Source organism: Polypterus senegalus, chromosome 15 (genome assembly GCF_016835505.1).
Source record: "Polypterus senegalus isolate Bchr_013 chromosome 15, ASM1683550v1, whole genome shotgun sequence".
Taxonomy (NCBI): domain Eukaryota; kingdom Metazoa; phylum Chordata; class Cladistia; order Polypteriformes; family Polypteridae; genus Polypterus; species Polypterus senegalus.
Window position 1 is genome coordinate 21,488,528 of NC_053168.1, and position 25,293 is coordinate 21,513,820.

The 25,293-nt window shown below is 38.1% G+C and overlaps 2 protein-coding genes across 2 annotated transcripts in view; both read left to right on the top strand.

The window, feature by feature from the left end:
- The window catches only part of macf1b (microtubule actin crosslinking factor 1b), a 120,292-nt gene that overhangs the window by 68,077 nt on the left and 26,922 nt on the right, over positions 1-25,293 (top strand). The window contains exons 26-27 of the mRNA XM_039737570.1: positions 16,673-16,832; positions 21,772-21,966. Coding sequence (XP_039593504.1) covers positions 16,673-16,832; positions 21,772-21,966 — 355 coding nt within the window. The remainder of the gene's footprint in view (positions 1-16,672; positions 16,833-21,771; positions 21,967-25,293) is intronic.
- LOC120515934 (histone-lysine N-methyltransferase SETD5-like) lies at positions 262-10,680 on the top strand. The gene is made up of 11 exons (XM_039737322.1): positions 262-894; positions 985-1,147; positions 1,864-2,056; positions 2,144-2,194; positions 3,917-4,009; positions 4,131-4,223; positions 6,490-6,588; positions 6,823-6,970; positions 9,328-9,396; positions 9,555-9,626; positions 9,725-10,680. Exons 1-11 carry the CDS (start codon positions 675-677, stop codon positions 9,937-9,939), a joined length of 1,416 nt encoding a protein of 471 aa, XP_039593256.1. The 5' UTR covers positions 262-674; the 3' UTR covers positions 9,940-10,680.

Sequence of the window (25,293 nt, forward strand, 5' to 3'; positions counted from 1 at the left end):
ATATAAAGTGTGTGTGTGTGTGTGTGTGTGTGTGTGTGTGTGTGTGTGTGTTTGCATTGCTATCTGAATGGGGACATACGCCTGACTGCACACCAACACAGTGAGGACCTCTGACCAAGTGGGGACCAAAATGAGGTCCCCATAATTCTGCCCATTATAATTAATGCAAAATTGCTTCCTAAGGTGTGTACCATCAAAATCTACCATGACCCCAAAATTCATATTTCAATGAGTAAAATTTGTGTGTGTGTTTTGCGCTGGATGCTCACAGTGTGTAAAACCCCCTACAGACACTTTGCGGTACTGCAGTGTGTTTTGGGGCTGGATGCTCACAGTTTTTAAAACCCCCTACAGACACTTTGCAGTACTGCAGGGTTAAGCACACTTTTGGTCACATGGCAGCAACACCGGATGTTCCCATTAGGTGCGTGCATATGGAGGAAAGATTGAAAGCCCGAAAGGATAAATCACAAACTGTTAAAAAAGGTAAACAGTGTTTTAATAAATGTTATGCTAGAGTAAGTAGTTAATCGTTGTTATTATTATTATTAGCCAATGAAGATGACGTTTTTATCTATTTAAAGCTTTGTTTGAATAAAAGTTTGTCAGGGTATGTTGTGTTTGTTGGTTTTTAAGAAGACCCTGCTTGACTATTTTTATATGCCAGCTTTATTATGCATTTAATTTTAAAACACAAATTATGCGTGTTTATATTCGGGAGTTTACATGTATATGTGTACATATATGTGTATATATACATAGAGAAAGAGAGAGAGAGACATATGTTGAAAATGAGAAGACAACGAATAAATCCGGAAAGCGAGGCTATTCGGTATGTGAGGTCATCTTCGGACAAATGCGGTTTGGAAATTAAATGTATCAGTTCAGAGAAAGGTAAGTTGTTTATAACCAATTTATTTTCTTAAATTATTAACATCGCATTTATATTAGCGAAGTACGTTTCACATACTCGGTCGTTCGCAGGACGTGGAGTTTTTGCGGTGGATGCATTGGAAAAGGGTGACTTTGTGGCCGAGTACCGCGGTCAACTAATAAACGGAGCTGAAAGCGAGAGGAGGAGGCGAGTGTACCATCCTGCCGCTGCTGTCTTTCTTTTCGACTTTAAATGGAATAGGAAAAGCTGGTGGTGAGCTGTATTTATTTTTCAAATTTATGGTGAAAGTGTACTACGGTCTGTTCCGAAGTTAATATTGCAATAGTTAACAAAACGTCAGAATGAAAGTAAACGGCAGAAAAAAGTAATACTACCAGACAGTATAATCAGGTTTCCCTGTCTCCGAATAAAAAATAAATGCTTAATAAAATACTTTATGATATATACAACAAATTTGCTTTAACATAAAAAAACCGGTATAATAATGACCTGATCGCGTACGTGTAATGCAGATATGCTGTCTGAAGTGGCGGGACTCCTGGAGAAGCAGCTCCGAGATCCGCGTTCTCAGACACCGCAGTTAGTAAGCACTTTATTTAATGGAATCAGCCACCTGCTTCGACTCTCTGTCCGCCCTTCTCTGCCTTAGAGGCAGTTCATATGCCCACTGTCCACCTGCCCTGTGAGACACGGTAGCGGCCGCACACTCGGGCAGATGGACTGTAGCAGCCTGGAAACGTGTCTGAAGTGCTTCAAGTGCTCTGTCTGCAACATAGCGATCGCGGAGCTGCTTTTATGTCAGTTTCTCAAGGTAGTCCTTTCCACGTAAGTGAGGAGCTTGCCCTCTCAGGCTCAGACCCAGATGTGCTACACGATTATTTCCACGGAACACTACTCATTCTAATACATGAGGCAAATTGGCTGTGTGTAATCTTTATGTATGTATTTAAACTGCACTGCTGTTACAGCATTGATGGAGCCAAAGATGATGGCTCTGTTGGAAGAATGATAAATGACAACCACAAAAGTCCAAACTGCAAAATCAAGAAACTGGCAGTAGATGGAATGCCACACCTCTGCCTGTTTGCTTTAAGAGATATTCTTCCTGGTGAAGAAATCACATACAGCTATGGAGATGGACCATGGCCTTGGAGAAAACAGGTAAGAACTGTAGTCTTTATTTATGTATTTAGGATTAGTTTAGGTTGTTGTCACCTGTGAAGTAATTATTTTTGTGTTTGTATGCAGGGAAAAGAAAAAGCCACTATTGTGTCATCACCATTACAGACAAATGACAAGGTAACTAAATCTACATTATTAATCTATACAGGCATTTTATTTTAATAAATTAAGACAGTTTTTCCCAAACTCGGTCCTGGGGACCCCGTGGCTGCAGCTTCTGTTTTAATTAAACTCCTGGACTAATTAAGTGAACTGATATTTCCCAAGTTCTGTGTTTAGGGAACAATACAGAAATTAGAAAAATAAGTTTGCTAAAAAAAAATATTAAAATGTACCAAGCAGTTATATAGGAATAATGTATTTTTTTTCTTTTTAACAGTGTTTTCATCGTGATTTTCATTCTACTTTTCCAGGTGTTCTAATTGTTTTATTTATCCACTATTTAATAATTATACTAATTAGTAGGTCTGACTTTAAAGTAGTTGCAGCCTTTGATTATTCCGTGTTGTTTGCCTGGGTGTCTGCTCTGCTCATTTTAAATTGTCATTATTAAGATACAACGAAGGAGGAAAAACTGCACAGATAAAGGGCAAAGTATAATGAAATCAACAAAAGAGAGTTAAGCATTTAAATATATCATAAAAGCAGAAATATTTTTAAATGTAAAAATCATGCTGCTTTGCTTTTCAAATGTCGAATAAAAAAAAAAATACCAGCTAATTAAATGAGCTCAGTGTTATCACTTATTAGGAGTGTGGTTGGAACAAAACCTGCAGTCACAGGGGGTCCCCAGGGCCGAGTTTGGGAAAAACTGAATTAAGATATTATTAAAGAAGTACCAATAGTACACAGTATACATGCATTGCAATTTGTTACATTGCCTGAGTCTATATACTTTATTGCACTATTTTTAGATAATAAAGCTGTGTGATTGGAAGTGGAAATATATTTTTATATGATAATAAATTTAAGAAACACAAATATAGTGCCACAATTTCAATTAAAGGTATGAAAATGGATGGTGTACACTTAATTATAGGAAACTAAGAGAGGAAAGAATAAATATATGGTAAAATCGTTAATTGCAGACTCATTGTAAAGATTTTCCTAAACAAGAACATATTAGTATTCATTAGCATAATTTTGATATTTGCACTATAAATTTTCAGAAAACATACACAGTGTATGACTTAGTGAAACTTGTTTCCAACTTTTGTAGCACATAAACAATTCTGAATGAAACATGTGACAGAGAGAAAAATTAAGTGCACACACCAAAAGAATAAATGTTGTTTAAAGAGGAAGAAAAAGTATGGCTATCGTTTTGTGATATCATGTAAATCATGCAAAATGTACAACCATCTACAAGACCTAGAAACCCAGAAACTATTCAAGTAACTGAAAAGTTACTTAATTTTTATATGAACAATTTAGGCTTTTTTGAAGTTAAACATATTCATTGTAATAGGCTACTTTTTGGATTATGTAAAATATAAATTAACCCATATGAAATAACATTTCATGTACATACCATATAGTGCATATAGAAATGTGACTACTGCTGATTCAGAGTGCAATTTTTGAATCACAGTATCTTTGAATGAGAATTAGGTATTATAAGGAACGGTCAAGTCCTATCAAAGGTTTACTTTGGGCATTCATACAGTATTTATGACAAAATATATTTTAAAAATCCAACAAAGGTTTTAACATCTTTCATCAAGTGGGAAACCAGTAAGTTCATTTTAGTATTAGAAGTATTATTATTGCATGTAAGACTGGAAAGTGATAACAGCATACCTGCCTTTATTATGCATTTGATCAATATTCTGTTTTTAGGGCACTGGGGAAAGGGATGTTGCCCAAAGCCAGATCTTGGCTCAACAGCCTACACTGGCACAAGTAAAAGGCACTCTTGCTATTGATGAACAGGTACAATTCTTTATAGCCTTAAACGTTTATTATTAGACAAATACTTTACATCACTTAATGGTAAAATGTTATATATTATCCATTTTTTTCACTAATCATTTAATTATTTTTGCCTTCTCAGAACCCTGATGGAAGAGAGAAGACCCTCAGTCATAGCTTAGCTGAAAAGACTTCTGAACCTCAAGAGAAAGAAGCAGTTATTACTAATGAGCAGGTACAGTTTTTTTTTACTTAATTTGCAAATATAACTAGAAATACACAGTATATATCTTTTAATGGCAAGATGTCTTATTTTGCTTTTAAATTTTAATCTGCTACAGTTTATTTCACAAAGCTGTTTTGTTTAAAAATTATATAGTCATTACACATAAGATCAGTTAACTACATTCCTCACTTGCTTTATGTTCACATGATGAGAGTGATCTGAAATATATCTGAATCCTCACAGGAACTGTGTCATTGTTATGCATTTCTTACTGCCCACCCTACTTCACTGAGGTCCCCCTAATGAAAATGACCTGAAGTATGTGTGAGAGTCCCCATAAGGGCAGTTAGTGAAGATGGGGTTACTTGTGCTACCATCCCCCACTTGCTTTAGGTCTACACAATTGTTGTGACTTGAAATGTGTGTGAGTCCCCACTAGGTTACTTAGTGATGATGGGGTTTCTTGTGCCACTGTCTACCCACTTAGTTTAGGTCCACACAGTGTTTGTGACATGGAATGTGTGTGAGTTCCCACAAGGACAGCGTCTTGTGTTTTAAATCCTAAAATATCTTTTTACTTCACTGAGGTCCCCTTAATGAAAATGACCTGGAATGTATTAGAGTCCCCATAAGGGCAGTTATTGAAGATGGGGTTACTTGTGCTACCATCCCCACTTGCTTTAGGTCCACACAATGGTTGTGACTTGAAATGTGTGTGAGTCCCCACTAGGTTACTTAGTGATGATGGGGTTTCTTGTGCCACTGTCTACCCACTTAGTTTAGGTCCACACAGTGTTTGTGACATGAAATGTGTGTGAGTTCCCACAAGGACAGCGTCTTGTGTTTTAAATCCTAAAATATCTTTTTACTTCACTGAGGTCCCCTTAATGAAAATGACCTGGAATGTGTGAGAGTCCCCATAAGGGCAGTTATTGAAGATGGGGTTACTTGTGCTACCATCCCCCACTTGCTTTAGGTCCACACAATGGTCGTGATTTGAAATGTGTGTGAGTCCCCACTAGGTTACTTAGTGATGATGGGGTTTCTTGTGCCACTGTCTACCCACTTAGTTTAGGTCCACACAGTGTTTGTGACATGAAATGTGTGTGAGTTCCCACAAGGACAGCGTCTTGTGTTTTAAATCCTAAAATATCTTTTTACTTCACTGAGGTCCCCTTAATGAAAATGACCTGGAATGTGTGAGAGTCCCCATAAGGGCAGTTATTGAAGATGGGGTTACTTGTTCTACCATCCCCCACTTGCTTTAGGTCCACACAATGGTCGTGATTTGAAATGTGTGTGAGTCCCCACTAGGTTACTTAGTGATGATGGGGTTTCTTGTGCCACTGTCTACCCACTTAGTTTAGGTCCACACAGTGTTTGTGACATGGAATGTGTGTGAGTTCCCACAAGGACAGCGTCTTGTGTTTTAAATCCTAAAATATCTTTTACTTCACTGAGGTCCCCTTAATGAAAATGACCTGGAATGTGTGAAAGTCCCCATAAGGGCAGTTATTGAAGATGGGGTTACTTGTGCTACCATCCCCCACTTGCTTTAGGTCCACACAATGGTTGTGACTTGAAATGTGTGTGAGTCCCCACTAGGTTAGTTAGTGATGATGGGGTTTCTTGTGCCACTGTCCACCCACTTAGTTTAGGTCCACACAGTGTTTGTGACCTGAAATATGTGTCAGACCCCACAAGTATAGCTACATAAAAGATAGATTAACTCCTGCTCACCCCTTACTCTATGTCCCCACAGTGAATGTGAACTGAAGTATATGCAAGTTCTCACTAGGATTGTTGGTGGTGCTTCAGTACTTCTACCTCACTCAAATTCATTTAGGTCGCCATAATAAAAATCAACTGCTATAAATGCTAGTTCTAATAATTATAGTTAATGAAGAAAAGTTGACTCTCCTGTATGTGTTGCACTTATTCTTAAGACCTAATGAACTGTTGTCTTGTCTCCATATTCAATATTCAAGATTTGGCCTGAAAAATGTATTAAGCATAATCTCATTTAATTTACATTATGTACAGCATAATGTAAAATCTGGTATTCTGTTATCCCTGTAATTGCCTATAACGACACTTAACACTTATTTGAGCAGAAAGTATTTGATTGTAACTGGCCTTTGCAAAGTGTAAAAGTAAAAAGCAACAATGATAGCAATAGTAGGAATATTGCTACTATTGCTAATAACAACAGTAATAATACTAACACATCGTAATGTGTGTCAAACGAATATGACACCCAATTATATTTTTACAGACTGAAGACAACAGTGGATCTGACACTGAACCAGTTTCTTTAGAAAAGAGAGAGCTTGACTGTACTGTGCCAAAACTTAAGCGCTCTGACAGTGTTATTGTAAGTTATACCTCAATGGCATAAACTTTATAATTCAATATTTTCACTATAAAAATAACAGTGAGTATTTGATAGTGGGTTTTGAAATATTAAGCAATTGCTCATGTATATACATTATTAATAATAAATATAAAACAAAGCAATCATTAATCAAATAATGTAGTTTTCAACACCTGTTAATCAGTATGCAGTATAGGGATTTGTTTCTAGATGGCTTTCTTATGTTTTTAATAGGTGAGCGAGGAGATGCTTCAAAACTGTTCTGAGTCATCAGATTCCAGTATGAACCACAGCGATGATGACTACATTCCTAAGTCATCAGAAGAGAGTAGTCCAGACTGCAGTAGTGACTGCTTATCAGCACACATGAATGACAAAATAGATAAAGATGAGAAATCCTCTGCGTCATGTTCCACGTGTGATAGAACTGTACCTGATTCCAGTGTTTCAGACTCTGAAATTAAAGAATATGATCCAGTATCTGTAAAGGCAGTTTCTGTAAAAAACTGTGGAAGAAGAGTATATGACAAAAAACATTTTTGCCTTTTCTGTGGTAAGTCCTATGCAAAAATTGCCAGGCATATTGAACAAATTCATCGCAATGAGACTGAAGTTGCTAAAGCTCTCCAGTTTCCAAGAAAATCAAAAGAAAGAAGACTTCAAATAGATCTTCTTCGAAACAGAGGCAATTTTGCTCACAATGTGGAAGTTTTAAAAATGGGGAAAGGAATGCTCGTACCTCGAAGACAACCTAGAAATTGTTTGCCATCTAACGATTTTATGCATTGTTTAAATTGTCAGGGTTTTTTTTAAGAAACAATCTTTGGCGACACATGAAACATTGCAAGCTTAGAAAACATGACCAACCAAAACCTGGAAAAATAGGGTCCAGTCTTTGTGTGCATTTGCTGAACCTGTGCCTCCTGGTGTTGACAGTGGCCTTTGGAAGCTAATGAGTGAAATGATACAAGACAACATTTCACTTGTAGTCAAGAAGGATCCCTGCATTTTACAAATAGCACGACATCTCTTTAACAGGCTCGGTTCAGACATATCTAAAAATGAATACATTCGTCAGAAGCTTAGAGAGCTTGGTCGTTTGTTGTTATGTGCAAGACAAATAACACCATTGCAAAATATGAGAGACTTCATAATTCCATGTAACTTTCCACATGTAGTAACAGCAGTGAAATGTGTTGCTGGGTACAACCAGGAGAGTGGCACAATGAAAACTCCTTCATTAGCACTGAAGCTTGGCCACAGCCTTCAGAAAATAGCCAATATAGTGGAAGCCCAGGCAATGGTAGAAGGAAATGAAATGATGGAAAAAAATGCTCAAAGCTTCCAAAAATTTATGAAACCCAGTGGAATGAGCTAATTTCATCTGTAGCCCTAAGATGTTTGAGAGAGTCAAAGTGGAATGCACCTCAGCTTTTGCCTTTTACCGAAGATGTGAAAAAAATGCATTTGTATCTTGATGACAAACAAGAAGAAAATTACAAAAATCTTCTAGCTGAGGCCTCTGCAAGAAACTGGGCAAACCTTGCAAAAGTCACTTTAACACAAATTATTTTGTTTAATCGCAGAAGAGAAGGAGAAGTTTCCAGAATGCTTCTAAATACCTTTTTGTTAAGAGATGTATCAGATTTGCATGGAGATGTTGCTCTTGCTCTTTCAGAACTAGAGCAAAAGCTTTGCCATCACTTTATCAGAATTGAAATTAAAGGCAAGCGTGGAAGGAAGGTTCCTATACTGCTGTCCCCAGCAATGCACAGAGCAATGAAGTTGCTTGCAGAAAAAAGAGAAGTATGTGGTGTGCCATGTGACAACAACTATATGTTTGCAAGACCTTCGGCTCTATCTCATTTTCGTGGATCTGATTGTATTCGACTTTTTGCCAAAGAATGTGGAGCAAAAAGTCCTAAAACACTTTCATCAACCAAACTCCGAAAACACGTGGCAACTCTGTCAAAAGTTCTTAACTTGAACGATACAGAATTGGATCAACTGGCTGATTTCCTTGGGCATGACATTAGAGTACACAGGCAATACTATCGTCTCCCAGAAGGCACTTTGCAGTTGGCTAAGATCAGCAAAATTCTCTTAGCTCTTGAAACTGGGCGCCTTGGAGAGTTTAAAGGAAAAAATCTGGAGGATATCACCATTGATCCAACTGGTAATGACCATTTTCTTTCTCTCTATCTGCCTTAGTGTATACATATGCATAGCCAAACTTGGCATACTGCATAGCAAAGACAACAGCTGTAAATGTAAAAATAGTTATGAATTTTGGCAGATGTGTCATGTTTGACATGACAAGGGCACCTCCTCCTTTCCACCTCCACTTTGGGTATACAAAAATGTTCCAAAATGTATGATTTTGAAGTATGCCTCACATGCTGATAATTTAGTGTACTGTAGAAACCCACTTTTTCAATAAAGACAGACATACTCTGAAATTAACCTAATCTAATGGCCCTGGTCCACTTGAAGTGAACAATATTTAGATAGATAGATAGAAATACCAAACTATTCAAACATGAATATGTTCATAATTACATTCCTAACTAGTAGACATCTCTACCAGAATTCCTGAGCCAGTTTTATTTTTGTAAGCATTTACTTTCCTTCTTAGTATTCAAAGTTCAGTTTTGTATTTGACTATCGTGTATAGTGATGTATTTAAAAGTAGCTCCTATTTTTTTCTTTGACTTTTATTAAAAGATCTTTTTACTGTAGAAAAAGTAGTGATTGAAAATGAAACATCAGAAAGTGAGGAAGAATTGAGTGATCATGAAGGTGATGCAGGTAAGCTATTGTACATTTTACCTTACTTTGTAAATCCATTGGTGTTAAAGTTTATGGCTTTCTAACTATTTCTAAAATAATTTGACAAAATTTTGTTTAATTGATTAGGTTAAATAATTCTTGAAATTTTGTAACATAATTGGTTATGTTGTGTTTAGAAATGCAAGTAAAGCAGATGAAACGAGCACATGGCGAAGTTCAGGAAACAAAAGTTAACAGTGTTTGCCAAGGTGAGTACACATCAGTGCTACAATAAAGATTATTTTTTTAACTAAGCTATACAGAAGTTTATGTTCTGCTAATTGGAATTTTGTGGTGCAATTTTTAGGTCGTAAACGAGTGAAGAGGACAATGTGGAAAGAAGAAGAAAGAAGAGCAGTGGAAAAACATTTGGCCAAATTTATAAATATATGTAAAGTGCCAGGAAAGAGAGAGTGTGAGGCCTGCATCCAAAATGAACCACAAGCTCTCAAAAATAGAGATTGGCTGGGTGTGAAATTCTATATAAAAAACCGAATTACCTCACTGAAGAGAAAGGTTTAAAACAAGTGTTTCCATTATCAATGCTGTTCATTTAAAGTTTAGTTATGGGAAATAATTTAATCAGTTTACATTAGGTCTTTTCATGGTATTTGAAAGCAACAGTTCCACAAAGCCAGTTACTTGTTTGCTCTTTAATAATTTGTATTTCATACGTTTATATGCACTTACATAAAGATATACACACGGTTATTTACAGGCTATTTCAATCAAGGACAGTGACTCTAACTTGTGTGGTGCCACCAGGAGACTTGGGCCTTGGTAGCTTTACTCAGGGTAGAAAGCACTGGTGTTGGGTTACTGATTTAAAAGAATTACCAGTAGTGAATCAGAGTAATTATTTCATACTGCAAACTTATAATACAGAAAACCTGCAATATTTACTGATTCCGTACACATTAATTTTAAATTAAATTGCTTCTTCATAACATACAATTTGATCACACGTTTACAAATATTGCAGTACTCATTAATTCAGATCAATTACAAATATATTTGAGCAATTACAGCTGAAGCTAAGATGTCTTGAAATAGTGAAATCTAAATATTTCTGGATCAAGCAAGTGTCAAATATCTGAAATGGGAGGTAATTCCAAAACAAATTAGCTTCAAGGTCATCGTGCTGTTTTACACTTAGATTTGGCTTTGTTATGATGACATTGTTTTAGGTTCAGTTATGTATGTTTATTGCATATTTAGTATAATGTGAGCAATGTTCTGGCTGAAAGAATATTGTGAACTTGAGTCTGGTGCTCAGTTTTAATATTTGTTACTAAGAGGTGATGTAACTCAAATATAATGTGTACAGAAGCCAGTAAATATTGTAATTTTAATATTCATCAGTTGCTTTTTTGCTTACATTGATAAATGAACGTTTAATTAGATGCTTTGGATTAATGTTTTAATTACTTTTTCATAATTAGTACACTGGAGTTGTCAATGTAGAGATGTTTCACAATGGAATACTGTATGCATGGAAGGCTATTCTTCAAAGCCAAGTAGTAACAGTGAACCTTAGCCAGGATGAAGGTGCATTTTTATTTTTCTCATTAAAAAAAGGTTAATTTATAAAAAGTTTTATTTTATTTATATATATATATATATATATATATATATATATATATATATATATATATATATATATATATATATATATATATATATATATATATATATATATTATATATATATTTATATATTATTTATATATATATATATATAATATATATTTATATATTATTTATATATATATATATATATATATATATATATATATATATATATATACACAAAAAGTAACAGATGCTGCAGATGGGCTAGCATCCCAGCCAGGATGGGTGTGGGTCTCCTACCTGATTGGTGAGGCTTGTATGTTTGAGCAGCCTGGAGTAATTTGAATCTTTACTGGGATAGATGATGTTCCATTATCTGGGCAGGAGGCCTTCATGGATGGATGGTGTGGATGGAGGCACACCCTGGCCAGGGTAGTTTCTGCTTCCATTCCAGGTCAGTAGGACTTAGTGGAAGGGTGGAGGAGTCTGTCTCTCAATGCAGTGTGCTACCCCGAAGTCCCAAGTGGATACATCCCTCTTTAGGGCCATCCCATGTGTGCATCTATGGGACTGCTTGGGAGTTGTAGTACCTGATGGGCATCTCTGCTATAATATTGACTGCTGTAAGGATGTTCCGTCTGTAGAATAGGTATGTCCTTCCTGAGTAGCTCTCCATGGCGGCTGCCAAAATCATAGCAGGGCTGCCAATCGGGACTACGATTCTTGGGCAGCCCTACAAGTGCACACGTGGGAGTCCCTACAGATGGATGTCACCACCTGGTGCTAGGGGCACACAGCCCAGAGAGGTAGTCTCCTGTATCCTTCCCTTAAGTCCTCCTGACCGGAAAGTGAAGCAGCAACCATCCTGGGCGGAATGTGCGCACCATTCAGCCATGAAGGCTTTCCAGTTAGTAAAGGGAATACAATCTATCCCAGCAGGGATTCCAGTCGCTCCAGGCTACTTATCCATACAGGCCTCCTGGCTGGTTCATCTGTCTCATATGTTAAAATATAAAGCTAATATATTAATATAGATATAAATAAATTAGTATGACATTTTCATTTTATTCATTGAACAGATTACCTGTCATTTGTAAAGAAAATCACTGTGAACATGTTGGTTAGACTCGCATACAGTACAAGCCTCTGATCTGATGTACCAGTCTTATTACAGTGGTATCATTTCTTCTAACTCTCAAATAATGTAAATAATGTAAATTAAATTTACTCAATGTTTTACAACATGCTTCCTCAGTTTATATGTTAAGATGTTTATGTAGTGTTTTTTGTGAGACTGATTTATTTAATAAAATAAAATTTAAAACGTTCTCCAAGACTTTTATTTTGTTTAACATACACATTCCACTGCTAATGTCAATAATGTCTTGGACAGAACTGTTCAGTGCTGGTGTCCAGTTGTTGGCAAGGGCAAGAGAGTTTATAAGGTAGATTTAGCTTTTGTGTGTAAAACTAGAGAATTCTGTGTGGCATAAAATTCACAGTTTATATTTAACTACAGTTTATCTGTTGAATGAATCTTTATTTCAGTTGAACTCAACTTGTGGGGGGTTGTGAATGCAATAAGATGCATCTTTTGTTTTATATTCTCCCATGTCCTGTTTCAGAGCTTTGTGAAAATCAACTGTCAAAAGTTTTAGTAGATAGCTGTACATTTGCACAAAGTGTCAATGTGGCCTGATGGACCACGCTTAAAATGGTCCTTTATATGCCAGAAGATCAACAATGCCATCTGCATTTTTGTGTTTTGTTAGCTTCAAGCTTCTTTTATATTAACTTCTTGATGAGGACTTGAGTTTAAGATTCATAAAACAGACGTCACTGAGGGCAATATTTCTTAAAGAATTCAATGCTGATTCATAGTAGAAATTCTAGGTGTAAACATTAATAATATGGACAGGTTTGTGTCTCTTGTGCTGTGCTTGTTTGTTTGTTGATTAATGATAGTCAATGAATTGGAGATGTTACATTCAGAACAAGTATTGTATTCAAATTTTCATTTAAAATTGCTAAAGACCTAACAGGTGTTGAACTGAATAATATCTGGCAATCTACAATTAAGTTAATTTCTTATTCGCACACTATTGAAGTGCTTCACAAGTATAACATGATCGTGCTAATGTTTCTTTTGGCCTCAGTAAACATCTCTCAAATAGGGAGATTTTTCAGACAGAGCCATGGTTTATTTATTTGTGCAAATTTGTGGCTTAATCAATGAGATTAATGAGAGTGATCATTTTTTGAAAACAGTAAAAAAAAAAAGTGCATTATATTATTTTTAGTTTCAAATTAATTGTCTGAATATTATGACTGAATTGAAAGTGGTGGTTGTTTACAGTACTGACTTGATTTTTAATCTTCATTTAATAGCACGTGCTTGTTCAACAAATACACCAATCAAAAGCTATTAAAGCTACTGAGAGGTGAAGGGATGGGAGAAATTATCAAGGGATGTGATACACTAGGCAGCAAATGAACAGTCAGTTCTTGAAGGTGATGTGGTAGAAACAGCAAAAGAGGGCAAGCGTAAGGATCTGAGAAACTCTGACAAGGGCTACGTTGGGATGGATAGATGACTGGGACAGAGAATCTGCCTTCACTCTCTTCTTAACCTCTCTTCCACACTCCCCATTACTCTGTACTGTTGATCCCAAGTATTTAAACTCATCCACCTTCACCAACTCTACTCCGTCATCCTCACCATTCCACTGACCTCCCTCTCATTCACACACATGTATTCTGTCTTGGTGGTCCTGCTGACCTTCATTCCTCTCCTCTCATATCTCCACCTCTCCAGGTCCTCTCCTCATCCTGCTCCCTACTATCACTACAGACCGCAATGTCATCAGCAAACATCATAGTCCATGAGGACTCCTGTCTAATCTCGTCTGTCAACCTGTCCATCACCATTGCAAATAAGAAGGGTTTAATTAATGAATGTTGTAACTGATTGGTGTAAAAGATGGTTTTTCACAAATTTCATTTTGTTATCTTACGTGAGCTTTATATTATGGACAGCTATCCTTTATTCTTTTCTTCTATTTACCTTGACCTTGAAATTTAAACAATTGTGAAATTCACCCTGGTGGGATGGGCTGAAGGTGTATCATTTTATGTTAGTGAAGCAAAAAATAAAAGAACAGAATATGGGATTAAAATTGACATCTAGAATTGGTATGGAGGCTATAGTGCTGAAATCGTATTAAATGTGATATTGAAATTAAAAACAGAGCCACCTTTCCATAGTTAATTACAGTGTGTTTTTGTAGTATTCTCTAGATTCACAGTTTCGATTGGTTTTTCAATAACTTTGTTATGGTTTAAAATGATGACTGCAGTTTCATTTTCTATTAGAGCTACTGAACACTTGGCTGTTTGGTCATTACGATATTATACATGTGGTAAAAGTGAAAGAAAACTTTTAAGCCTATTTTGTACCTTGTTTATTCAGAGTTGATAAAGTTAGGAAAGGCAGCAAAAATAAACTGAATTAGGAATTAAAAATGTTACTATGGAATAAATGTTCAATAATTTGAATTTGCAGTAAGTACAAACAAACACATTGGATGTGTGCATAATCACAGAACTGTTGAGACAAAGGAATTTTTTGTTTTATTTCAACTTCACTGGCATGAGTGGTGGGCAGTACTTAAATAGCCATATAATTATATAAAATTAACCAGGCCATAAGTTTGAGAAAATATAAGATAACAAATACATACTGTATGAAAATGTCAGAAGTAAATTGAACTATAATCTTGCACAGATTCAAAAGGAAAAATAAAATAATTATGGGAAATGGTTTCAGATATTTGGAACAAATTTTTACCTATAATTTAAAGGATAATTTTAAACTGCATGTTTAATTTACATTTCTAAGAAATCAAAAAGCATGCTCACATATCTGTAAAGGAACAATTATTTACTATAGTGTGTTTATATCTGACAAAATGCATATGTAAATCAGTGTCCCCAATATGCAAGTTGTCCCCATACAGTGGTCGATTCTGAGTGATTGTGCGTGTATTCCATTGTCCTAGCTTTACATAAATACCTGAACATGTCCTCATAAGTCGGTAAAAAGTCAATTTGTCCATGAATTTTATTTAGGGAATTTAAAATGCTCAGCATACCTAGAATAAAGCTTTAATATATGTAATTTAACAGGCTAGACCTAGCAGTCTTCAGAATGTGCTGTCCCCACAAATCATGATCCAGTCATGTGTCCTCATTATGTAGACTTTACAAGTATGTGTGTGTGTGTGTGTGTGTGTGTGTGTGTGTGTGTGAACTTGTTACTTAAACAGCTGGACAAAATGGCAAATTAAAAGAAAAGTGATAGACAGAATGACGCAGGAATGCCGTCAGCTGAGGGCCACCTCTCTAGCTCTGGTTTTTGTGTATTCTGTAATTTAACAACACAAAGATCCTGTTTCCGTGGGTCCTTGAAATATTTTTGTAACATTTAATATCATTACCATTGTGTTTCTTTTGTTTATGTGATGCTCTGTTTAGTGTCACTTGGTCGCATACGCTGTGTTCCTGATGGCACTGGACGTGACGTTTTAAACAGACTCCAATAGACTCCCTGCAGGTGTCCAAACTGGGACTCTATATGAGGGACACTGCCACCTATCATAGTGGGGGATGAACTGCTCCCTGCCGTCCTCTTTTACTGATTCCTGTAGCCTTTGGGCATTCCATGCCAGGTATTACCCACACTTAGTCCATCCTTCCGTTATGGCATCCTGGGATCCATCTCAATGCTTGGCGGGACACCCATCTGTCTTCCGAGGTATCCACACATATTATATCTTTCCCTAGTGGTACAGCGATGATCCTAAAAGGAAGAGTTCTCTGAGGTTCAGTGCAGTTGTCCGAACTTTTATTGTCTTGTCTACAGTTCAAGGTACCCGACATACGAGTTTATAAACTCGGGTACAATTTTTTTTCTGGCGTAGCATGAAAAGAAAATAGCACACGGTTACTGCAAAGGTTGCTTACATAGCAGTGTCACTTTGGGAAACATCTGAATAGCTGACAGTGACCCCTGGCCATGTATTGATCACCTCCAAACAAGGCACATCAGCACGGGCCTGCCCTTGTCGTCTTCCACTTGTTTCTTCTTACCTCGCTGTCAGAGTCCCTCTGTCAGTGCTTTGTGTGGTGTCAGCTCTATTTATTTATTTATGGCCACAATTACCCATTTGTAATTAAAGAATGTGTTTGCAATAAACCTCACAGATCACAGTGGCACACTTGAAGTTGTTGGCTACAACAACAACATTTATTTCTATAGCACATTTTCATATAAATAATGTAGCTCAAAGTGCTTTACATGATGGAGAAAGAGAAAAAAAGACAAACTAAGAATTAAAATAAGGGAACACAAATTAACATAGAATAAAAGTAAAGTCCGATGGCCAGGGAGGACAGAAAAAAACAAAAAAAACTCCAGACAGCTGGAGGAAAAATAAAATCTGCAGGGGCTCTGAGGCCACGAGACCACCCAGGCCCCTCTGGGCGTTCTACCTCACATAAATGACCTCAGTCAGTCCTCATGGTATTCAAGGTTCTCATGTGGACCTTGACCTTTTATCCATCAATGTAGGCTACAACTTGGACCTGCTCTGTAGCTTATGGTGGGTTTTTTTGGTCTGTTTCAGGCAACACAAGCTAGAGGAGGCCTTACTGTTTTCAGGGAGGTTCACAGACGCATTACAAGCCCTGATGGACTGGCTGTACAGAGCTGAACCACAATTGTCTGAAGAGCTCCCTGTAGGAGGAGAAAAGGACCTCGTCACAAATCTCATTGACAAGCATAAGGTAAGGCGAGAATTGCATTTTACTAAAGTTTACATGTCGATACTGCGGTGGGCTGGCGCCCTGCCCGGGGTTGGTTTCCTGCCTTGTGCCCTGTGTTGGCTGGGACTGGCTCCAGCAGACCCCTGTGACCCTGTAGTTAGGATATAGCAGGTTGGATAATGGATGGATGGACAGATGTCGATAACTTTTACTAAGGAGGTACTGAGTGAGTTGGAAGTTGTAGAGAGAGAAGTGCTGCTTAGATTAAACAGGCTAACATCTAATAAATCACCAGGCTCAGATATCATTTTTTCTGCAGTGCTTAAGTAAAATAGTAAATGCAGATATAAACTGTTGACACATATTTTTTGAAAATCTCTGCATGCTGGAAAATTCCCTGATAACGGGGGTTTTAGCAAATAATATCCTGTTGTTTAGAGAGGGGTGATTGGGGAGATCTGAGTAACCACAGGCCAGTAATGTTAACATGCATCATGGCTATTAATGGAAGAAATTAGGAAGGACGTCTAGAACAGGAGTGTTAGTTCAGATGGAGAAGGCCATGTTTCACCAGTATGCTGGAATTCTATGAGGAGCAAGAAAAGCATACAACAAGAAAGGTGTATGTAATATTACTTATCTTCATTTTCAGAATGGTTGGCAAGTTAGCACAGTGGTTCTCAACCTGTGGGACGGGCCCCCCTAGGGGGGCGCGAAGTAACAAAAAGGGGGGCACGAAGATGTGAAAAAAAGAAAACAAGAATCGAAAATATAAAAGAAACATCTGTTGAAACCAAAACAAATTAACTTAAACTACATTCTGATACTAGAACAATAAATATAGAGTTAGATAAATGTGGATAAAAGTTTAGTAGGTATAATAAAATATGCATCTACATTTCAAAAAAATGTTGGGGGGGCGCAATTAAAACTGTTATGACAACTCGGGTTGCAAATACTTAAAGGTTGAGAAACGCTGAGTTAGCAATCAAACTAAAAGAAGTTGAAATTTAGGGGCTAGTGTGTATGTGAGTATGGAAGTGGCTCAAACACAGGAGGCAAACGCTTATGGTAAAGGGAACTTTTTTTAGAATTACAGTGGAACCTCGGTTTGCAAGTAACTTGGTTTACGAGTGTTTTGCAAGACGAGCTACATTTTTTAATGAATTTTGACTTGATAAACGAGCGATGTCTTGCAATACGAGAAGTATGGATACACTTTGTCTGCTAAGCATCATGTGATCACAACTGAGCTGATGGTTCTTCTCTCGCTCGCCGCGCACGTCCCTCCTCTCTCCTTATCTCTCTCGCTTGCTCCCGCGTCTCTCTCTCTCCTTATCTCGCTCGCTCCCGCGTCCCTCTCTCTCCTTATCTCGCCGCTCCCGCGTCTCTCTCTCTCCTTATCTCGCATCCCTCTCTCTCCTTATCTCACTCGCTCGCTCGCTCGCTCACTCCTGCGTCTCTCTCTCTCTCTCCTTATCCCGCTCGCCGCGCACGTCCCTCTCTCTCCTTATCTCGCTAATGTTAGGTTAGAATACAAAATGGGAGGCCTGAGACTTGAAAGTACCTCTTACGAGAAGGACCTGTGAGTCACAGTGGACTTCTCATTATCTACAGTACATCCAGACAGCAGACAGACACAATCAGGAAGGCTAACGAGATGTTAGGTTACATATCACGATGTGCAGCATACAAGTCAAGGGAGGTTACACTGTTTCCTTTAGGGGCAATAGCTCCCTAATTGGAATAAGTTCTTTGAAATTGTGGTGTTTTAAGTAACCAGAAACTATATAGATCTATACTAATAAAAGGCAAAGCCCTCACTGACTCACTCACTGACTCATCACTAATTCTCAAACTTCCCGTGTAGGTAGAAGGCTGAGATTTGGCAGGCTCATTCCTTACAGCTTACTTACAAAAGTTAAGCAGGTTTCATTTCGAAATTCTATGCGTAACGGTCATAACGGTCAACAACATCCGCCATGTTGAACTTTCTTATTCATGGCCCCATCTTCACGAAATTTGGTAGGCGGCTTCCCTGCGCTAACCGAAACCAATGTACGTACTTATTTCGGTGGTATGACGCCACTGTCAGCCACCATATTGAACTTTCCAACGTCACTAATTCTCCAAATTCCTGTGTAGGTAGAAGGCTGAAATTTGGTACTTATTTCAGTGGTATGACGCCACTGTCGGCCGCGATATTGAACTTTTCAACAGTCTTTGTTACTTATGGGCCCATCTTCAAGAAATTTGTGCGGGTTCCCAACGCTAACTGAATCCTACTTACTTACATATATCGTCCATAGCCTGTAGCTCGGTCACCGTGTGAGGCGGCGTTGGGTCCCCCATCCCAACACCTCCCACGTTGTTGGCTGCCTATATAAGGCCATCCGTCGCTCCAGTCTCTACATTCCCTTCCTTGCTTCGCCACGGGATTCACGTCTTCCTGCTGATAACTACAGCCTTTTTATTTAATCCACGGCTTCTCTGCTGTTTTATTGTTCATTTATTACGATTATAGTTATTGTGTAGGTATTTTAGACTTAGTTTACATTGTTCAGGTACCCATTTCCTTTATCGTTCCAACCGTACCCCCATTAACATGTCTATCGAGGTGATCACCATCGATCAAAGAACTGTCATTTACCGAGTGGTTTCCATGCCCGGAGATGGCATCTACCTTTTCCATTCTCTTTGTTACATATTGCACGGCCATATCAGGCTCACTCTTGATATCCGGAGGAACATTGTGTCTTATATATTGAATGACTGGGACAGGTTCAAGGTGTGGACTGATGACCGTACAGGAGATAATTATACTACACAGGAGCACTAGAAGAGTGAAATGCTTAAGCCCTTCACCTATACATCTGCATGTGAGTTGATGGCTGCCGCTGAATTGTTCGGTTGTCGCTTTCAAGTGTACCAAAATGGCCAAATATTTTACACCTTTCAACAACCACCAATGCCTCTTAGACATCTTAGACTCACAGGTGACGATTTCAGTAGTGGACACTTTGATGTTTATGAGTGTTTAAACTCTCAAAAGCTGGTTGTGAAATTATCAATGAAACCGGTTGTATGCTTACAACTCTTGACAGATGCCGAATGTCACTTCAACACAAGTCCTACAAATACTTTCGTAATTGAAACAAACCATGAAACTCAAACCGATTATGACAGCAGCAATCCAAGCTGTGAGATTTGAAACAAGATTACTGTTCACATGGCCAACTGTACGTTGCATGCTCAAGAGTAAGCTCAGCGCACAGCTTGGTCATATTACAACCGGAGGGTCGAACTGACAATGTGGTATACAAAGAGATCCTTAACAAATAATTATTGGTATATTTTCCCTCAGTTTAAAAAGGTTTAATTTTCTTCTTAATAAAACTTTTAAGGCAGTACTTCGCCGCTGTGAAGCGCGGGTATTTTGCTATATATATATATAGATATAGATATAGATATAATGTGTGTGTGTCTGTATAAATATATATATAGATATAGATAGATATACAGATAGATATATATATATATATATATAATGTGTGTGTGTATGTATGTACAGTATGTATGTGTATATATATATATAGAGAGATATAAATATAGATATATATATATAGATATAGATATATATACTGTATATATAATGTGTGTGTGTATGTATATGTATATATATACATATATATATGACAGCAACACTCATAACAGTGACAAAACAATTACATTGACGATCATGTTACGTTATTTTCAAGATGTTTCCTTTTTTTTTTCATTACTTCTTTAACACACTACTTCTCCGCTGCGAAGCGCGGGTGTTTTGCTAGTATTATATAAAAGGTGATATCCCTCCCATAGTGATACAGTGGTAAAAATAACTTAGCTTTCTTTAATGACGATTTACGCGGCATTACAGACGGGAAGCCATAGCAAGACAATATCAAGGTGGGATCTTGATCTATAGAGTCTTCCATTTTTCGTCACTGCGCAGAAAGGATTTTCCGGACAGATGATGATATCATCTCTCCGTCGGCTTCGAAGTCTTTGGCTGCTGCCCAAGTATTTATACTGTCTTCTTCCTCATGTGTAGGCCCTTCCTTGATTTCCAAACAAGGAAAGGAAAGGATTCAATTTCATCTCTAACAGAGGACAAAATAGCATACACCTGTCTTTAGGCTGACTATGCATTCCTCAAGCTGTCTCTGTCCATCTTGTCCTATGCTTGGCCAAGCACTTCTAAATGCTGAGAGCCTCTTTTGGCCTGGCCTGTACATGTGAATGGATTCATAAAATAATTTCTTGTACAGAGCACAGTGACATTAAACTTACATTCTTGTTACACACACTTAAGCTGTTCAGCACACTAATCCGGCCTCACCTGGAGTCCTGTGTACAGTTCTGGTCCACCATATTACAAAAAAAGACATAGCAGCACTAGAGAAAGTCCAGCGGAGACTGACTAGCATGATTCCAGGACTAAGACGTGTGAACTATAAGGAGAGATTAAAGAAGATTAAGTGGTGACGTGACTGAAGAGTTCAAAATTGTGAAGGGAATTAGTCCAGTGGATTGTAACTGTGACTTTAAAATCAGGTCAAGAACACGGGGTCACAGTTGTAATCTTTGTTATGGGCGTGTTTTGCGCAGATATTAGAAACTTTTTTTATTTACATAGGGGACTATTGACAAATTGGAAGAAAATGACCAAGGCCTGTGGTGAAGAGTAAAACTTTAGGGACCTCCGCATCTTGACTTTTAGACAATCGCTGTGCGTAAGATGAATAAGCTTGTTGGGTTGAATGGCTCGTCTTTGTCACCATAAGTCTATTGTTATAATAAAAAAAAATCAATGAATGAAAATATTTTTGAAAAGGCAGCGGTTTAATGTGAAAGCTGGACTATAGAAATGAAGAGAAGCTCTGAAAGCTTTTTTGAAACATTCTGCTGGGCTTTGCAGGTTTTCCAGAAAGAGCTGGGAAAGCGCGCCGGGTGTATGAAGATGCTGAAGAAGTCGGTGAGAGACCTCACCAAGAACATCACAGCAGACTCCCATTGGCTGCAGGAGCAGATGGAGGAGCTCGAGAGCCGGTGGGAGATTGTGTGCAGGCTCTCGGTTTCAAAGCAGACAAGGCTTGAGGTGGCTCTCCAGCAGGTAGGACTATGATGACTCTTTAAGGAGACAAATTCCTGTATTATCACGTTAACACACTCTCATACAAAAAATCCATTGTTATTTTGCCAAAAATAAACACAAGGAAGGGGAACCACAAAATAATCTGGAAACCTGCAGCCATTCTGCATCTGCCTATATACTGTATCTGCTGAACCCTACCCTCTACTTGGGTATGATGGCTTGTTGACTTGTCCAATTCAAGCAGCTCACCGCAAAACTCTCTTCACCTCTCATCTTTTGTTTTATCTCACACTCTTCTAGCGGAGGTCTTGTCCTCTCCTACTCCAGATACAGTAGATTGATAGATAAATGGATTTTTTTTTGTCCAAAGGGTTACTAGAGGGATAGCATGATTTTTAAGCTCCATCATGGGACAGTGTGGCCCCCTCAGATGTTCTTTTGTACATCTTCATGTCTCCCTTTTGTACTTCCTGACTTCATAATCAATACACCTTTGAACCTCCAAATGAGTCCAAGAATCACCTCCACAGGCAGAAGTGATGCTACTTTAAATCTGGGCCACCAGGCTAGCATTTCAGGAGCGTCTGATGTCCTTGCAACCCTGTGACTTTTGTACGCTTTAAAGAATCAGACCTCCATGACAGGACCTGTGCTGCCTGCTCTACTAGAGGGACAGCATGATCTTTATGTTCCATCATGGGACACTGTGGCCACCTCAGATGTTCGTTCCCTCTTCATCTCTCCCTTTTGGTGGGAGGCGAGGTATTCGTGTCAGGTACCATTATTTATATAGCCAACTCCTTTATCCAAGAAGACTTACAAACAACAACAACAACATTTATTTCTATAGCACATTAAGTGCTCAAAGTGCTTTACATGATGAAGAAAGAGAAAAAAAGACAAAGTAAGAATTAAAATAAGTTCAAGTAAGTAAGTAAATAAGTTAAAATAAGAATTAAAATAAGAGAACAGTAATTAACATAGAATAAAAGTAAGGTCCGATGGCCAGGGAGGACAGAAGAAAAAAAAACTCCAGACAGCTGGAGTGAAAAAATAAAATCTGCAGGGTTTCCAGGCCATGAGATCATTCAGCCCCCTCTGGGCATCCTACCTAACATAAATGATAATTGTATTCGGGGTTTTCATGGAAGGACATTATGATGATGGTCATGTGGGCTTCTGGCCTTTAATCCATCAATGTAGGGACATCACGGTGCTTTGATCAGGTGGTGGTGGTGCAGGTCGCCACCATAGAAAACCGGAAAAAGAACAGAAGAGAGAGTAGGGGTCAGTACGGATTTTGGAGCAAACACCATGAATAGTAATGATAATTAATTGAATATGTAGAGCATCGGGATTAAATTAAAATGAAGTTATGAGAAAGCCAATGTTAATGTGTTGTTAGCAGTTTTTTAAAGTGCTCCACCGTATTAGCCTGGTGAATTCCTATTGGCAGGCTATTCCAGATTTTAGGTCCATAACAGCAGAAGGCCGCCTCACCACTTCTTTTAAGTTTAACTCTTGGAACTCTAAGTAGACACTCATTTGAAGATCTAAGGTTACGATTTGGAATATAAAATGTCAGACATTCTGATATATAAGATGGAGTGAGATTATTTAAGGCTTTGTAAACCATATGCAGTATTTTAAAGTCAATTCTGAATGACACAGAACCCTAACCCTAACCCTAACCAGTGGAGAGATGTGCTCACATTTTAATTTCCTAGTTAGGATTCTAGCAGCTGCATTCTGCACTCGTTGCAGTCGATTTATGTGTTTTTTGGGTGGTCCTAAGAGGAGTGCATTACAGTAATCTATTCGACTGAAAACAAAAGTGTGAACTAATTTCTCAGCATCTTTCAATGATGTAAGAGGTCTAACTTTTGCTATATTTCTTAAGTGAAAAAATGCTGTCCTAGTAATCTGATTAATATGTGATTTAAAATTCAGATCACAGGCAACAGTTACCCCTAAGTTCTTTACCTCCGTCTTGACTTTTAATCCTAATCAAGTTTAATTCTAATAACCTCATTATTACAAAGCAAGATATAATACATGCAAGAATGATTAGAAGGTAAAAACATCAAAAGCCACAGAGAACAAGATAAATGACCAAGGAAGAGAGAGTAGTATCACTACTACATAATTACACCTGCCACTAGACTGAGACCCACATCAGGAGCCTAAACCCTTTGTTAGTACAACAGCAGCCATCCTGCAGAAGAGATGCTGAGCAGTTCCGAAATGTGCATTTTCAAAAGACGCCTAAACAGGAGGGGATTGGGTGATATTCAAATGGCCAAAAGGTGGTCATTCCACAGCTCTGGAGCATTGTCTAGTACATCTGTCAAGAGCAGAGAAAGTTAGCAGACATGCTGAAGAAGAACAGAGACTTCTCGAAGAGGCATATGGAGAGACTAAAGACTCATAATATTGAGAAGCAGAACAACTCAGAGAACTATAGGTCAAGACATGAGCTTTGAATTTGGACCCATGTAGCAACAGGAAACCAGTTGAGATACCAAAGAAGAGGAGTAGTCGGTACGAAACGAGGAAAAGAGAAGACACTGTGGGGGAAAGGTGCATTCTGAAGGAGCTGAAGAGGTTGGATAGCATTTGAAGGAAACTCCACCAGGTGAGTGTTACAACAGTCCATCTGAGAGAGAACCAGTCCCTGAGCAAGGAGTTGTGTGGCATAATTAGTGAGGCAGGGTCAAATCATCTGAATACTGTGAAGAAAGAAATAACACAACTGGTTGATTTAAAATCATGTTCAATGAATGAAAGTGAGGAGTTCAGAGTCATGCCAAGATTCCTGACTATGACAGATGGTGAAAGGGTGACATCTTCAAGAGACAAATAGGAGGAAGGAGAGTCAGAAGGTAAGTACAGGATACCTGCAGGTTAAGCCTAAGGTGATGAGCATTCATCCATGATGATATGGCAGTGAGAAGAAATAACATTGTGTAAGGAGCAAGTTTAGAGAGAAAAGAGAAGTGGACCCAATGCTGGTCCTTGAGGCCCACCTATGGAGAGTTTCTGTGAAGAAGACAAGGAGTTAAACGGGAGACACAAACAGGTTGGTCAGACAGGTAGGACTTGATCCAGTCCAAAGAAGAACCATGGATTCTAAGTTTATCGAGGGACGACATAAGCAAGGAGTGTTTAACATTAATGAAACCTGATGAAAGTTCAAGAAGGATAAGGACAGAGGAGGGAGGAGCAGCTTGAGCAGATCTAAGAGTATTCATGACTGAAAACAGAGCAGTCTCGGTAGAGCAAACCTTGTGGCTCCCAGATTGAAGAGGGTCTAGTAGATTGTTGTCAGAGAGATAATGGTAGAAT

Bases quoted from the DNA above. Each gene is read 5' to 3' on its own strand.
- LOC120515934 (XM_039737322.1), top strand. From the start codon at position 675: ATGCATTTAATTTTAAAACACAAATTATGCGTGTTTATATTCGGGAGT. The intron at 4,010-4,130 runs GTACAATTCTTT...TTGCCTTCTCAG, and splicing joins CTCTTGCTATTGATGAACAG to AACCCTGATGGAAGAGAGAA. The intron at 4,224-6,489 runs GTACAGTTTTTT...ATATTTTTACAG, and splicing joins CAGTTATTACTAATGAGCAG to ACTGAAGACAACAGTGGATC.